Here is a 17,374-nt window from a genome sequence, read left to right as displayed (position 1 = left end):
AGTACAAAAACCTCTTGCCCAATTACGGTATAGTTTTACGAAATAGGCAGTGCATGGTAATGGTCCGATTACAAAGTTCAAAAACCTCTTGCCCAATTACGGTATAGTTTTACGAAATAGGCAGTGCATGGTAATGGTCCGATTACAAAGTACAAAAACCTCTTGCCCAATTACGGTATAGTTTTACGAAATAGGCAGTGCATGGTAATGGTCCGATTACAAAGTACAAAAACCTCTTGCCCAATTACGGTATAGTTTTACGAAATAGGCAGTGCATGGTAATGGTCCGATTACAAAGTTCAAAAACCTCTTGCCCAATTACGGTATAGTTTTACGAAATAGGCAGTGCATGGTAATGGTCCGATTACAAAGTTCAAAAACCTCTTGCCCAATTACGGTATAGTTTTACGAAATAGGCAGTGCATGGTAATGGTCCGATTACAAAGTACAAAAACCTCTTGCCCAATTACGGTATAGTTTTACGAAATAGGCAGTGCATGGTAATGGTCCGATTACAAAGTACAAAAACCTCTTGCCCAATTACGGTATAGTTTTACGAAATAGGCAGTGCATGGTAATGGTCCGATTACAAAGTACAAAAACCTCTTGCCCAATTACGGTATAGTTTTACGAAATAGGCAGTGCATGGTAATGGTCCGATTACAAAGTTCAAAAACCTCTTGCCCAATTACGGTATAGTTTTACGAAATAGGCAGTGCATGGTAATGGTCCGATTACAAAGTACAAAAACCTCTTGCCCAATTACGGTATAGTTTTACGAAATAGGCAGTGCATGGTAATGGTCCGATTACAAAGTACAAAAACCTCTTGCCCAATTACGGTATAGTTTTACGAAATAGGCAGTGCATGGTAATGGTCCGATTACAAAGTACAAAAACCTCTTGCCCAATTACGGTATAGTTTTACGAAATAGGCAGTGCATGGTAATGGTCCGATTACAAAGTACAAAAACCTCTTGCCCAATTACGGTATAGTTTTACGAAATAGGCAGTGCATGGTAATGGTCCGATTACAAAGTTCAAAAACCTCTTGCCCAATTACGGTATAGTTTTACGAAATAGGCAGTGCATGGTAATGGTCCGATTACAAAGTACAAAAACCTCTTGCCCAATTACGGTATAGTTTTACGAAATAGGCAGTGCATGGTAATGGTCCGATTACAAAGTACAAAAACCTCTTGCCCAATTACGGTATAGTTTTACGAAATAGGCAGTGCATGGTAATGGTCCGATTACAAAGTACAAAAACCTCTTGCCCAATTACGGTATAGTTTTACGAAATAGGCAGTGCATGGTAATGGTCCGATTACAAAGTACAAAAACCTCTTGCCCAATTACGGTATAGTTTTACGAAATAGGCAGTGCATGGTAATGGTCCGATTACAAAGTACAAAAACCTCTTGCCCAATTACGGTATAGTTTTACGAAATAGGCAGTGCATGGTAATGGTCCGATTACAAAGTACAAAAACCTCTTGCCCAATTACGGTATAGTTTTACGAAATAGGCAGTGCATGGTAATGGTCCGATTACAAAGTACAAAAACCTCTTGCCCAATTACGGTATAGTTTTACGAAATAGGCAGTGCATGGTAATGGTCCGATTACAAAGTACAAAAACATCTTGCCCAATTACGGTATAGTTTTACGAAATAGGCAGTGCATGGTAATGGTCCGATTACAAAGTACAAAAACCTCTTGCCCAATTACGGTATAGTTTTACGAAATAGGCAGTGCATGGTAATGGTCCGATTACAAAGTACAAAAACCTCTTGCCCAATTACGGTATAGTTTTACGAAATAGGCAGTGCATGGTAATGGTCCGATTACAAAGTACAAAAACCTCTTGCCCAATTACGGTATAGTTTTACGAAATAGGCAGTGCATGGTAATGGTCCGATTACAAAGTTCAAAAACCTCTTGCCCAATTACGGTATAGTTTTACGAAATAGGCAGTGCATGGTAATGGTCCGATTACAAAGTACAAAAACCTCTTGCCCAATTACGGTATAGTTTTACGAAATAGGCAGTGCATGGTAATGGTCCGATTACAAAGTACAAAAACCTCTTGCCCAATTACGGTATAGTTTTACGAAATAGGCAGTGCATGGTAATGGTCCGATTACAAAGTACAAAAACCTCTTGCCCAATTACGGTATAGTTTTACGAAATAGGCAGTGCATGGTAATGGTCCGATTACAAAGTACAAAAACCTCTTGCCCAATTACGGTATAGTTTTACGAAATAGGCAGTGCATGGTAATGGTCCGATTACAAAGTACAAAAACCTCTTGCCCAATTACGGTATAGTTTTACGAAATAGGCAGTGCATGGTAATGGTCCGATTACAAAGTACAAAAACCTCTTGCCCAATTACGGTATAGTTTTACGAAATAGGCAGTGCATGGTAATGGTCCGATTACAAAGTTCAAAAACCTCTTGCCCAATTACGGTATAGTTTTACGAAATAGGCAGTGCATGGTAATGGTCTGATTACAAAGTTCAAAAACCTCTTGCCCAATTACGGTATAGTTTTACATTCACAATAAAGAGTACCCTGGCCATTGAATTACGATTTTACCGGTTTTACAATAACCCTTGCCTGCCATCAAATATTGCTTCCATAAATGATAACATAGTGACAAAATCAGTTGGGGAATAGCATAATTTTTAAAGGTTTCGATCAGACCTTGGCCCTGACAGTCTGGATTGAGTACTTCCACGTACAGTTTGACATTTTGGACAAAGAGAGCGTTGTGCATTTCCACTCGCAGTTTGATGCTCTCTTTGCCATTTTCAACAAAGTGAGCATTGAGCACTTTTATGCTCATTTTATCAATTTTGGGACCCTTACATACCTGATGAAATACTAAATATAACAAGTTACAAACACTGCAATCCATTGAACAAAGTTCTGTAAATGTATGGTCAGAATATTGTGCACTTCTGACAATACAACTCATGTACCCTTAAAAACCCGAGTATGGTGATTTGACTTACCCCTTGGTGCTGTAGTTACTACTCTGTATGGTGATTTGACTTACCCCTGGTGCTGTAGTTACTACTCTGTATGGTGATTTGACTTACCCCTGGTGCTGTAGTTACTACTCTGTATGGTGATTTGACTTATCCTTGGTGCTGTAGTTACTACTCTGTATGGTGATTTGACTTACTCCTGGTGCTGTAGTTACTACTCTGTATGGTGATTTGACTTACCCCTGGTGCTGTAGCTACTACTCTGTATGGTGATTTGACTTACCCCTGGTGCTGTAGTTACTACTCTGTATGGTGATTTGACTTACCCCTGGTGCTGTAGTTAATACTCTGTATGGTGATTTGACTTACCCCTGGTGCTGTAGTTACTACTCTGTATGGTGATTTGACTTACCCCTGGTGCTGTAGTTACTACTCTGTATGGTGATTTGACTTACCCTTGGTGCTGTAGTTACTACTCTGTATGGTGATTTGACTTACCCCTGGTGCTGTAGTTACTACTCTGTATGGTGATTTGACTTACTCCTGGTGCTGTAGTTACTACTCTGTATGGTGATTTGACTTACCCCTGGTGCTGTAGTTACTACTCTGTATGGTGATTTGACTTACCCCTGGTGCTGTAGTTACTACTCTGTATGGTGATTTGACTTATCCTTGGTGCTGTAGTTACTACTCTGTATGGTGATTTGACTTACTCCTGGTGCTGTAGTTACTACTCTGTATGGTGATTTGACTTACCCCTGGTGCTGTAGTTACTACTCTGTATGGTGATTTGACTTACCCCTGGTGCTGTAGTTACTACTCTGTATGGTGATTTGACTTATCCTTGGTGCTGTAGTTACTACTCTGTATGGTGATTTGACTTACTCCTGGTGCTGTAGTTACTACTCTGTATGGTGATTTGACTTACTCCTGGTGCTGTAGTTACTACTCTGTATGGTGATTTGACTTACCCCTGGTGCTGTAGTTACTACTCTGTATGGTGATTTGACTTACCCCTGGTGCTGTAGTTACTACTCTGTATGGTGATTTGACTTATCCTTGGTGCTGTAGTTACTACTCTGTATGGTGATTTGACTTCTCCTGGTGCTGTAGTTACTACTCTGTATGGTGATTTGACTTACCCCTGGTGCTGTAGTTACTACTCTGTATGGTGATTTGACTTACCCCTGGTGCTGTAGTTACTACTCTGTATGGTGATTTGACTTATCCTTGGTGCTGTAGTTACTACTCTGTATGGTGATTTGACTTACTCCTGGTGCTGTAGTTCCTACTCTGTATGGTGATTTGACTTACCCCTGGTGCTGTAGTTACTACTCTGTATGGTGATTTGACTTACCCCTGGTGCTGTAGTTCCTACTCTGTATGGTGATTTGACTTACCCCTGGTGCTGTAGTTACTACTCTGTATGGTGATTTGACTTACCCCTGGTGCTGTAGTTACTACTCTGTATGGTGATTTGACTTACCCCTGGTGCTGTAGTTACTACTCTGTATGGTGATTTGACTTACCCCTGGTGCTGTAGTTACTACTCTGTATGGTGATTTGACTTACCCCTGGTGCTGTAGTTACTACTCTGTATGGTGATTTGACTTACCCTTGGTGCTGTAGTTACTACTCTGTATGGTGATTTGACTTACCCCTGGTGCTGTAGTTACTACTCTGTATGGTGATTTGACTTACCCCTGGTGCTGTAGCGACTACTCTGTATGGTGATTTGACTTACCCCTGGTGCTGTAGCAACTACTCTGTATGGAACGAGATAGAGATCCAACCCAACAGATCTGAAGATACTCTTAAACGTTGCCATGATTTGAAGTGCTAACATGTCCTGTAATACACACATAATTTATCTTGATTGGTAACAGATATTCCTCTACAACAAGTAAAATTGAAATTGAAACAACATACATGAACACACATGGAACCATCACCCTTAACATATACATGGAGATAGATACACAAAGAATACATGCATACACATCCATCTCTCCTTCCCTCCATCCATCTATACTCACATGCATACACACATGCATACACACATACACAGACAGACAGATCTCGACAGACAGACACGCACACACACACACACACACACACACACACACACACACACACACACACACACACACACACACACACAGGTGTACATGCAAAGTCAAAAGTTGATAGTACCTGTCTCACATCATCACCAACTTTGAAAATACATGCTTGCCATATCTGTGGTCCAATGTCAAGTTCTTTCAAAGAATTCACACCCTCTTTTAAGCCCCTGATCTCCAACTCATTGACACCAACTTTTTTGACCTTGAACTTGGCTAAAAATGGAGCTTTAGCAGCACTGAAATATAATAAATTATTGTACTATTTAAATAAAGCAAGGTGCGATTCTATGGTAAGAGGAAAGATGATCTTGTGTTCATAATGACATGAAGTACACTGAAACACTGTGCTTACACTTGACATGTTATCAGAGTGACCTTTGACCCTTTGAATCTTAACCTAACTACTAGTACTAGGCAACAAATGTTAAAAGCTAAATGAATTTGTACACATACAGATATTCTAATGATGGCCTTAGGAAGTGTGGCTTAACTACAGTGTCAGGGCCACTAATAGGACAAATGTAAATTGACTATTAGTGGAGTTACAGATCCAGTTAATAGACAGGTTATATTGACTGAGTGTAGTGGAGTTACAGATCCAGTTAATAGACAGGTTATATTGACTGAGTGTAGTGGAGTTACAGATCAAGTTAATAGACAGGTTATATTGACTGAGTGTAGTGGAGTTACAGATCCAGTTAATAGACAGGTTATATTGACTGAGTGTAGTGGAGTTACAGATCCAGTTAATAGACAGGTTATATTGACTGAGTGTAGTGGAGTTACAGATCCAGTTAATAGACAGGTTATATTGACTGAGTGTAGTGGAGTTACAGATCCAGTTAATAGACAGGTTATATTGACTGAGTGTAGTGGAGTTACAGATCCAGTTAATAGACAGGCTAATTAAACCCACATATAAGTATATGGGTATCTGCAATCGATCCAAATTCCAATGGGTCACTTTTTCAGAAAAAAGTGCTATGATTTTGAGTAACATCATTATAGTAGTAGATTATATCCTTAGCTACCTTTACATCGGAGTACCTGATTGGTAATCTATGTATCCTACCTTTGCATTGGAGTACCTGATTGGTAATCTATATATCCTACCTTTACATCGGAGTACCTGATTGGTAATCTATGTATCCTACCTTTGCATCGGAGTACCTGATTGGTAATCTATGTATCCTACCTTTGCATTGGAGTACCTGATTGGTAATCTATGTATCCTACCTTTGCATCGGAGTACCTGATTGGTAATCTATATATCCTACCTTTGCATTGCAGTACCTGATTGGTAATCTATATATCCTACCTTTGCATTGGAGTACCTGATTGGTAATCTATATATCCTACCTTTACATTGGAGTACCTGATTGGTAATCTATATATCCTACCTTTACATTGGAGTACCTGATTGGTAATCTATATATCCTACCTTTACATCGGAGTACCTGATTGGTAATCTATACATCCTACCTTTACATTGGAGTACCTGATTGGTAATCTATACATCCTACCTTTGCATTGGAGTACCTGATTGGTATCTATATATCCTACCTTTGCATTGGAGTACCTGATTGGTATCTATATATCCTACCTTTGCATTGCAGTACCTGATTGGTAATCTATATATCCTACCTTTGCATTGGAGTACCTGATTGGTAATCTATATATCCTACCTTTACATCGGAGTACCTGATTGGTAATCTATATATCCTACCTTTGCATTGGAGTACCTGATTGGTAATCTATATATCCTACCTTTACATTGCAGTACCTGATTGGTAATCTATATATCCTACCTTTACATTGGAGTACCTGATTGGTAATCTATATATCCTACCTTTACATTGGAGTACCTGATTGGTAATCTATATATCCTACCTTTACATTTGAGTACCTGATTGGTAATCTATATATCCTACCTTTACATTGCAGTACCTGATTGGTAATCTATATATCCTACCTTTACATTGGAGTACCTGATTGGTAATCTATATATCCTACCTTTACATTTGAGTACCTGATTGGTAATCTATATATCCTACCTTTACATTTGAGTACCTGATTGGTAATCTATATATCCTACCTTTACATTTGAGTACCTGATTGGTAATCTATATATCCTACCTTTGCATTGGAGTACCTGATTGGTAATCTATATATCCTACCTTTACATTGGAGTACCTGATTGGTAATCTATATATCCTACCTTTGCATTGCAGTACCTGATTGGTAATCTATATATCCTACCTTTACATTGGAGTACCTGATTGGTAAGCTATATATCCTACCTTTACATTGGAGTACCTGATTGGTAAGCTATATATCCTACCTTTGCATTGCAGTACCTGATTGGTAATCTATATATCCTACCTTTACATTGGAGTACCTGATTGGTAAGCTATATATCCTACCTTTACATTGGAGTACCTGATTGGTAAGCTATATATCCTACCTTTACATTGGAGTACCTGATTGGTAATCTATATATCCTACCTTTGCATCGGAGTACCTGATTGGTAATCTATGTATCCTACCTTTGCATTGGAGTACCTGATTGGTAATCTATATATCCTACCTTTACATCGGAGTACCTGATTGGTAATCTATATATCCTACCTTTGCATTGGAGTACCTGATTGGTAATCTATATATCCTACCTTTACATCGGAGTACCTGATTGGTAATCTATATATCCTACCTTTGCATTGGAGTACCTGATTGGTAATCTATGTATCCTACCTTTGCATTGGAGTACCTGATTGGTAATCTATATATCCTACCTTTACATCGGAGTACCTGATTGGTAATCTATGTATCCTACCTTTGCATTGGAGTACCTGATTGGTAATCTATATATCCTACCTTTACATTGCAGTACCTGATTGGTAATCTATATATCCTACCTTTACATTGGAGTACCTGATTGGTAATCTATATATCCTACCTTTACATTGGAGTACCTGATTGGTAAGCTATATATCCTACCTTTGCATCAGAGTACCTGATTGGTAATCTATATATCCTACCTTTGCATTGGAGTACCTGATTGGTAATCTATATATCCTACCTTTACATCGGAGTACCTGATTGGTAATCTATATATCCTACCTTTGCATTTGAGTACCTGATTGGTAATCTATATATCCTACCTTTACATTGGAGTACCTGATTGGTAATCTATGTATCCTACCTTTACATTGGAGTACCTGATTGGTAATCTATATATCCTACCTTTACATTGGAGTACCTGATTGGTAATCTATATATCCTACCTTTACATTGGAGTACCTGATTGGTAATCTATATATCCTACCTTTGCATTGGAGTACCTGATTGGTAATCTATATATCCTACCTTTACATCGGAGTACCTGATTGGTAATCTATATATCCTACCTTTACATCGGAGTACCTGATTGGTAAGCTATATATCCTACCTTTACATTGGAGTACCTGATTGGTAATCTATATATCCTACCTTTGCATTGGAGTACCTGATTGGTAATCTATATATCCTACCTTTGCATTGGAGTACCTGATTGGTAATCTATATATCCTACCTTTACATCGGAGTACCTGATTGGTAATCTATATATCCTACCTTTACATCGGAGTACCTGATTGGTAATCTATATATCCTACCTTTGCATTTGAGTACCTGATTGGTATCTATATATCCTACCTTTGCATTGCAGTACCTGATTGGTAATCTATATATCCTACCTTTGCATTGGAGTACCTGATTGGTAATCTATATATCCTACCTTTACATCGGAGTACCTGATTGGTAATCTATATATCCTACCTTTGCATTGCAGTACCTGATTGGTAATCTATATATCCTACCTTTACATTGGAGTACCTGATTGGTAAGCTATATATCCTACCTTTACATTGGAGTACCTGATTGGTAAGCTATATATCCTACCTTTGCATTGCAGTACCTGATTGGTAATCTATATATCCTACCTTTACATTGGAGTACCTGATTGGTAAGCTATATATCCTACCTTTACATTGGAGTACCTGATTGGTAAGCTATATATCCTACCTTTACATTGGAGTACCTGATTGGTAATCTATATATCCTACCTTTGCATCGGAGTACCTGATTGGTAATCTATGTATCCTACCTTTGCATTGGAGTACCTGATTGGTAATCTATATATCCTACCTTTACATCGGAGTACCTGATTGGTAATCTATATATCCTACCTTTGCATTGGAGTACCTGATTGGTAATCTATATATCCTACCTTTACATCGGAGTACCTGATTGGTAATCTATATATCCTACCTTTGCATTGGAGTACCTGATTGGTAATCTATGTATCCTACCTTTGCATTGGAGTACCTGATTGGTAATCTATATATCCTACCTTTACATCGGAGTACCTGATTGGTAATCTATGTATCCTACCTTTGCATTGGAGTACCTGATTGGTAATCTATATATCCTACCTTTACATTGCAGTACCTGATTGGTAATCTATATATCCTACCTTTACATTGGAGTACCTGATTGGTAATCTATATATCCTACCTTTACATTGGAGTACCTGATTGGTAAGCTATATATCCTACCTTTGCATCAGAGTACCTGATTGGTAATCTATATATCCTACCTTTGCATTGGAGTACCTGATTGGTAATCTATATATCCTACCTTTACATCGGAGTACCTGATTGGTAATCTATATATCCTACCTTTGCATTTGAGTACCTGATTGGTAATCTATATATCCTACCTTTACATTGGAGTACCTGATTGGTAATCTATGTATCCTACCTTTACATTGGAGTACCTGATTGGTAATCTATATATCCTACCTTTACATTGGAGTACCTGATTGGTAATCTATATATCCTACCTTTACATTGGAGTACCTGATTGGTAATCTATATATCCTACCTTTGCATTGGAGTACCTGATTGGTAATCTATATATCCTACCTTTACATCGGAGTACCTGATTGGTAATCTATATATCCTACCTTTACATCGGAGTACCTGATTGGTAAGCTATATATCCTACCTTTACATTGGAGTACCTGATTGGTAATCTATATATCCTACCTTTGCATTGGAGTACCTGATTGGTAATCTATATATCCTACCTTTGCATTGGAGTACCTGATTGGTAATCTATATATCCTACCTTTACATCGGAGTACCTGATTGGTAATCTATATATCCTACCTTTACATCGGAGTACCTGATTGGTAATCTATATATCCTACCTTTGCATTTGAGTACCTGATTGGTAATCTATATATCCTACCTTTGCATCGGAGTACCTGATTGGTAATCTATGTATCCTACCTTTGCATTGGAGTACCTGATTGGTAATCTATATATCCTACCTTTGCATTGGAGTACCTGATTGGTAATCTATATATCCTACCTTTGCATCAGAGTACCTGATTGGTAATCTACATATCCTACCTTTACATCGGAGTACCTGATTGGTAATCTATGTATCCTACCTTTGCATTGGAGTACCTGATTGGTAATCTATATATCCTACCTTTGCATTGCAGTACCTGATTGGTAATCTATATATCCTACCTTTGCATTGGAGTACCTGATTGGTAATCTATATATCCTACCTTTGCATTGCAGTACCTGATTGGTAATCTATATATCCTACCTTTGCATTGCAGTACCTGATTGGTAATCTATATATCCTACCTTTACATCGGAGTACCTGATTGGTAATCTATATATCCTACCTTTGCATTGGAGTACCTGATTGGTAATCTATATATCCTACCTTTACATTGCAGTACCTGATTGGTAATCTATATATCCTACCTTTGCATTGGAGTACCTGATTGGTAATCTATATATCCTACCTTTGCATTGCAGTACCTGATTGGTAATCTATATATCCTACCTTTGCACTGGAGTACCTGATTGGTAATCTATATATCCTACCTTTGCATTGGAGTACCTGATTGGTAATCTATATATCCTACCTTTACATCGGAGTACCTCATTGGTAATCTATATATCCTACCTTTACATCGGAGTACCTGATTGGTAATCTATATATCCTACCTTTGCATTGGAGTACCTGATTGGTAATCTATGTCGATAACCAAACCTTCTGGATTACTTGGTAAATAACAACCTGGTATGACTTTGATCTTTGCCAGTGCATTGAGGCAGGCTTTCTTCCTTTCCTGTCCTTTTGGGTACGGTCTGTTATGGTAAAGACATATACACACAATTGGTACATTTTGCATAGTGAAGGAGTGAGATGGGTGTTCAAGATAAAAACAGTTTTGATCAACTAGTTAACTTTTCCCACAAACTGGGTAAATGGTTCCCATTCAAGTATAACACTAACTAACAGTAGCAACTTGCATACTTTGGACATGACTTTAACCAGATGACATGGAAGATGGTTGCCAAGTTCACATCAACTCATTTCATCAGAAAATGTAATTTGGAATGTAGTTGTCATTTTTTCAACCAATTTCATCAAGAAAGTTAAATGAACTTGAGTGTCTACTTGTGAACATGTCAAACCATCTAGAATATTGATACTACACATTTATTCATATAGTGTGACTTGACCCAAAAGTCATTTAAAACCATCTAGGAATATTGGTACTACACATTTATTCATATAGTGTGACTTGACCCAAAAGTCATTTAAAACCATCTAGGAATATTGGTACTACACATTTATTCATATAGTGTGAATTGACCCAAAGGTCATTTCAAACCATCTAGGAATATTGGTACTACACATTTATTCATATAGTGTGACTTGACCCAAAGGTCATTTCAAACCATCAAGGAATATTGGTACTACACATTTATTCATACAGTGTGACTTGACCCAAAGGTCAAAGATCACTTCAATTGTTGCAGCATGGTAAATAATTGACACAGCTTGAAAGACTTCCTAGTATCCTGACAATACTGCAATGGTATGTTCAAACTGTTTGACTCAACCTTGTTGACAATAAATCCCAGAATGCAACATTATGGAGTGGAGTCATGATGGATGAATTGTTGGCGTGACTGGCTTGGAATCTACAGGTTGCAGGTTCAAGCCCCGTTGCTACCTACTGTTTGTTTCTGAGTGGCTAAAGTCCTTGGGCAAGATTTGAACCATGACAGTGCCTCAGTCAACCCAGCTGTATAATTGGGGACCTGGTAGGATGTAGGTTGCAATGTGAAGGCTTTAATCCTATGCGCTTAAATGGCTGCAATGGATTGTATGCTCCCCGGGGAGTTGAGGAAGACTAAACAGTCGTTGTGCCGCTCTGATCCGAAACAGGGGTAATAATTGTAAAGCGCTTTGAGCATGGCATGGGAAAGTACTACATAAGAACCCAACATTATTATTATTATTATTATTATTATTATTATTATTATTATTATTATTATTATTACAAGTGAAGGGGTTAAAATAGTATATAATAATAAAGCATTGTGTGAGAGACAATTTAGAGGAATTGTGCCTTTTGGTCCTATTGTCAATAAAATGTATCCGTTTGAGCATATATTTGCTATGTCGGCTCATATTTGCCATGCTATCTGACGTTTGAGGGCGCCCTTTCACAACTTTATCTGTACATATTTAATTCTGCATTCAATTTGTGAGAGTCTAAAATATAATAAAAGTAATTTCAAAATTGCATGTCAGGAAAATGATAAAGTTAAGGGGTTTAATATTATACCATTATGAAAATGTCTGGGAGGACTTTAGTTGATTATCACTGAAGTTGACGTTTTAATACACATAATTAATTTTGCGACATTTCTCATTCAAGTTCAAGTTGTAACAGTTTGGAGTTTGGTTACTCCTCTGTGTATGAATATAAATATCAGAATTACTTTATTTCTTACTAATTATGCACACTTAATTAACTGAACTTTTAATAAATTCAAATTGAACGTATGTCATATGTAGAGTGCGCCCTGTCACAAAAGTCTAAATGTTTGTATATACTATTAGCAGTTCTGTGCAATGACAAAACATAGATCAGTGTGAAATATCCTCAGGAATCTATAGAGTTGGTTCGAACGTAATTTATTTATTTCTATATGCCAGTGTAACTGATGACTGTGACTTCACATGTTTCGGACTAGTTTGACTTTTACCTATATTTCTCCCGGGGCGGAACTAGTGGCCATCTCTGATAGGGGTGTGTTGTCAGTGCAGGAAACCCTAGGCCCAATTTTAGACCCACTTTGACCAAAAATCAATATCCCATTTTAGACCATTAATTTGCATGTTTTTTTGCATAAACTTTAGACAAAATACATTTTCCTTGGGAGGCAACATTTTGGGGCAATTAATGATAATCATGATTTGGCAAAGGACAAAGGACCACATTTTAAACCAAGCAAAATCAAATATAATGCAAAGTGGACCCGCTTTAGACTCTTGAGTTAAAAAAAAATCCTGACCCCATTTTAGACCAAATGGCTAGAAAACAAACCCAAAAGGGCAGCATATAAATGTATCTTCAAATAAGGGAATAGTGCTAGTGGCCAGGTATCTTCAAATAAGGGAATAGTGCTAGTGGCCAGGTATCTTCAAATAAGGGAATAGTGCTAGTGGCCAGGTATCTTCAAATAAGGGAAAAGTGCTAGTGGCCAGGTATCTTCAAATAAGGGAATAGTGCTAGTGGCCAGGTATCTTCAAATAAGGGAATAGTGCTAGTGGCCAGGTATCTTCAAATAAGGGAATAGTGCTAGTGGCCAGGTATCTTCAAATAAGGGAAAAGTGCTAGTGGCCAGGTATCTTCAAATAAGGGAAAAGTGCTAGTGGCCAGGTATCTTCAAATAAGGGAATAGTGCTAGTGGCCAGGTATCTTCAAATAAGGGAATAGTGCTAGTGGCCAGGTATCTTCAAATAAGGGAATAGTGCTAGTGGCCAGGTATCTTCAAATAAGGGAATAGTGCTAGTGGCCAGGTATCTTCAAATAAGGGAATAGTGCTAGTGGCCAGGTATCTTCAAATAAGGGAATAGTGCTAGTGGCCAGGTATCTTCAAATAAGGGAATAGTGCTAGTGGCCAGGTATCTTCAAATAAGGGAATAGTGCTAGTGGCCAGGTATCTTCAAATAAGGGAATAGTGCTAGTGGCCAGGTAGGAATAGTGCTAGTGGCCAGGTATCTTCAAATAAGGGAATAGTGCTAGTGGCCAGGTAGTAGTGCTAGTGGCCAGGTAGTAGTGCTAGTGGCCAGGTAGCACTAACTCATACATGCCAAAAAGAAGGAAATTTTTTCACTAAATTTGATTTTTTTCAATGTTTTATGTCAAATTTAAAAAAAATGATTAACATATTATGGTGATTTTGGTTACCATGGCAACATATGTTCATAAATTGACTCCCTTTTTTGAACTGAGCATAACAAATTACTCCAGGTACGGTGGTTAATATTCAAATAAATGGGATTATCAAAATAATTATTATTATATAAGATTTATTTAATTATTATCTTTCAATTGATTCTAATGTACTGCCATTTTGCGTTTCATGGGAAATATCACATTCAAGATACAAGATACAACCAAAGCACCCATCACTGACCATTCACTAAATATTTTGCTAGCTATGAATAAAAGGTGAAAGGTCATTGATTACTCTTACCTGATCTCTCCAGATATTGCTGTTATTTTTCCAAAGAATTCAAATTCTCTTTCATAGAAAGCCTTGGCTGGACCTGACAGTTCCTTAATGATGTCATTCATCATGGACTCAATTTGATCTGCAAACTCACCTGGAAAAAATTGAACAAGAGTTGAATGAATGGCTGCATACTAAACTTTATCAAATTGTGTACCTTAGTAGTATATGATTTAAAGAAGTGATCTTATCATTCAAATTATTCTGACATATTCAAACTGTACTGTACACTTCATAGACACTTTTGAAAACAAAAAGCACCTTGCAAGGACACACCTACATATTATAAGCAGTAATATAGGCTGATATTTGTCATGGATGGCAAACAGATGTCAATGTATGAATCCATCACAAATGTAATGAATTATACAATTTTATTTTCTTACAATTTTATTTTGGCTGACAGTGCCATCAGTCTTAGCCATGAACCTAAAAAAAAAAAAATCTTCAAGTTTGTAGAAGACACAGTAACCTCATCTAAAATACTTTACTTCTATGTGACTGAATGGAAACGTCATTTAAAAGAAATTGGTGGCAACAAATAAATACTACAAAGTGTCTGTGATAATGCAGGGAATTGGTGAATTTTGATAATTGGAGCTGAAGATCAGAGTCAAGGCCAAAGGTCAAGAGAGAAAGTTTAAACATGACAATATGGGGTTAGACACTTGAATGTAGTCTTCATGTATTCATGTTTTTGAGTTATGTGGTAAATCATGATTATTCACTACAAATATGGCTGCCATTTAGTAAAAAGTGATATGAACACCAAAAATAATGAATGTGTAAATAATAGCTTAATTTTGACAGTCTACCCTGAGGGTCATGGTAAAGGTCAATGGTGACTCATACGAGAAAGCAACACATAAATTATAATTATTTGGGGTTAGACAATTGAATAGCATCTATGTATGGAAGTTTCTGTACTAGAGTGTTTTATAACTACAAATATAGCTGCCATTCAGTAAAAGTGATAAGAGCATCAAAACACAATGCTTGTGTCTGTGATAGGCAGTAATTGACTTGATTTTGATTATTGACCCTCTAGGTCAAGGTCAAGGTCAAAGGTCTCCAAAGCTAGCTTGCATCTGATAATATGGTGATAGACACTTGAATGGAATGTCTGTGTATTACAGTTTTTGACTTAAGTAGTAAACATCGATTTTTAACAAATATGGCCATTCAGTCAAATTTACATATATCAAAAAACAAAGTGACGTGCACTCTAAGTGGCCAAACTATCTTAATCTTTTGTTTTTAGGCAGCCTATGATTTATTCTGCAATTAAGGCAGTGGATAGTGAGTCAGTACCCTGACACATGTATGATTATAAATTTAACTCCATTTTGTACCAAAAAATACAATATATTTGTTTTATTGTTCAATCTAGACACATCTAGACTGAACATTTGTACAAATGAGATTTCATCAGACACGTGTACTTTTATTAACCCATTGTTTTTATCCAGTCACCACTTACCATCTATTTTTACCTAGACACCACTTACCATCTGTTTTTACCTAGACACCACTTACTATCTGTTTTTACCTAGACACCACTTACCATCTGTTTTTACCTAGACACCACTTACCATCTGTTTTTACCTAGACACCACTTACCATCTGTTTTTACCTAGACACCACTTACCATCTGTTTCTATCCAGACACCACTTACCATCTGTTTTTACCTAGACACCACTTACCATCTATTTTTACCTAGACACCACTTACTATCTGTTTTTACCTGGACACCACTTACCATCTGTTTTTATCCAGACACCACTTACCATCTGTTTTTACCTAGACACCACTTACCATCTATTTTTACCTAGACACCACTTACTATCTGTTTTTACCTAGACACCACTTACCATCTATTTTTATCCAGACACCACTTACCATCTGTTTTTACCTAGACACCACTTACTATCTGTTTTTACCTGGACACCACTTACCATCTGTTTTTACCTAGACACCACTTACGTTCTGTTTTTACCTAGACACCACTTACCATCTGTTTTTACCTAGACACCACTTACCATCTATTTTTACCTAGACACCACTTACCATCTATTTTTATCCAGACACCACTTACCATCTGTTTTTACCTAGACACCACTTACCATCTGTTTTTACCTAGACACCACTTACTATCTGTTTTTACCTAGAGACCACTTACCATCTATTTTTATCCAGACACCACTTACTATCTGTTTTTACCTAGACACCACTTACTATCTGTTTTTACCTAGACACTACTTACCATCTGTTTTTACCTAGACACCACTTACTATCTGTTTTTACCTAGACACCACTTACCATCTGTTTTTACCTAGACACCACTTACCATCTGTTTTTACCTTGACACCACTTACCATCTGTTTTTACCTAGACACCACTTACGTTCTGTTTTTACCTAGACACCACTTACCATCTGTTTTTATCCAGACACCACTTACTATCTGTTTTTACCTAGACACCACTTACCATCTGTTTTTACCTAGACACCACTTACTATCTGTTTTTCCCTAGACACCACTTACCATCTGTTTTTACCTAGACACCACTTACCATCTGTTTTTACCTAGACAC

At 37.4% G+C, this 17,374-nt stretch overlaps 1 protein-coding gene across 1 annotated transcript in view; it reads right to left on the bottom strand.

Annotated features, from left to right (window-relative positions):
• The window catches only part of LOC144449831 (phosphatidylinositol 4-kinase alpha-like), a 197,398-nt gene that overhangs the window by 12,628 nt on the left and 167,396 nt on the right, over positions 1-17,374 (bottom strand). The window contains exons 33-36 of the mRNA XM_078140404.1: positions 14,746-14,875; positions 11,188-11,331; positions 5,187-5,352; positions 4,738-4,842 (exon numbers count right to left, since the gene is read on the bottom strand). Coding sequence (XP_077996530.1) covers positions 4,738-4,842; positions 5,187-5,352; positions 11,188-11,331; positions 14,746-14,875 — 545 coding nt within the window. The remainder of the gene's footprint in view (positions 1-4,737; positions 4,843-5,186; positions 5,353-11,187; positions 11,332-14,745; positions 14,876-17,374) is intronic.

This window comes from Glandiceps talaboti, chromosome 18 (genome assembly GCF_964340395.1).
Source record: "Glandiceps talaboti chromosome 18, keGlaTala1.1, whole genome shotgun sequence".
NCBI lineage: Eukaryota > Metazoa > Hemichordata > Enteropneusta > Spengelidae > Glandiceps > Glandiceps talaboti.
Note: the sequence above shows the minus strand (reverse complement) of the source record. Positions and strands in the feature narration are given on the sequence as shown.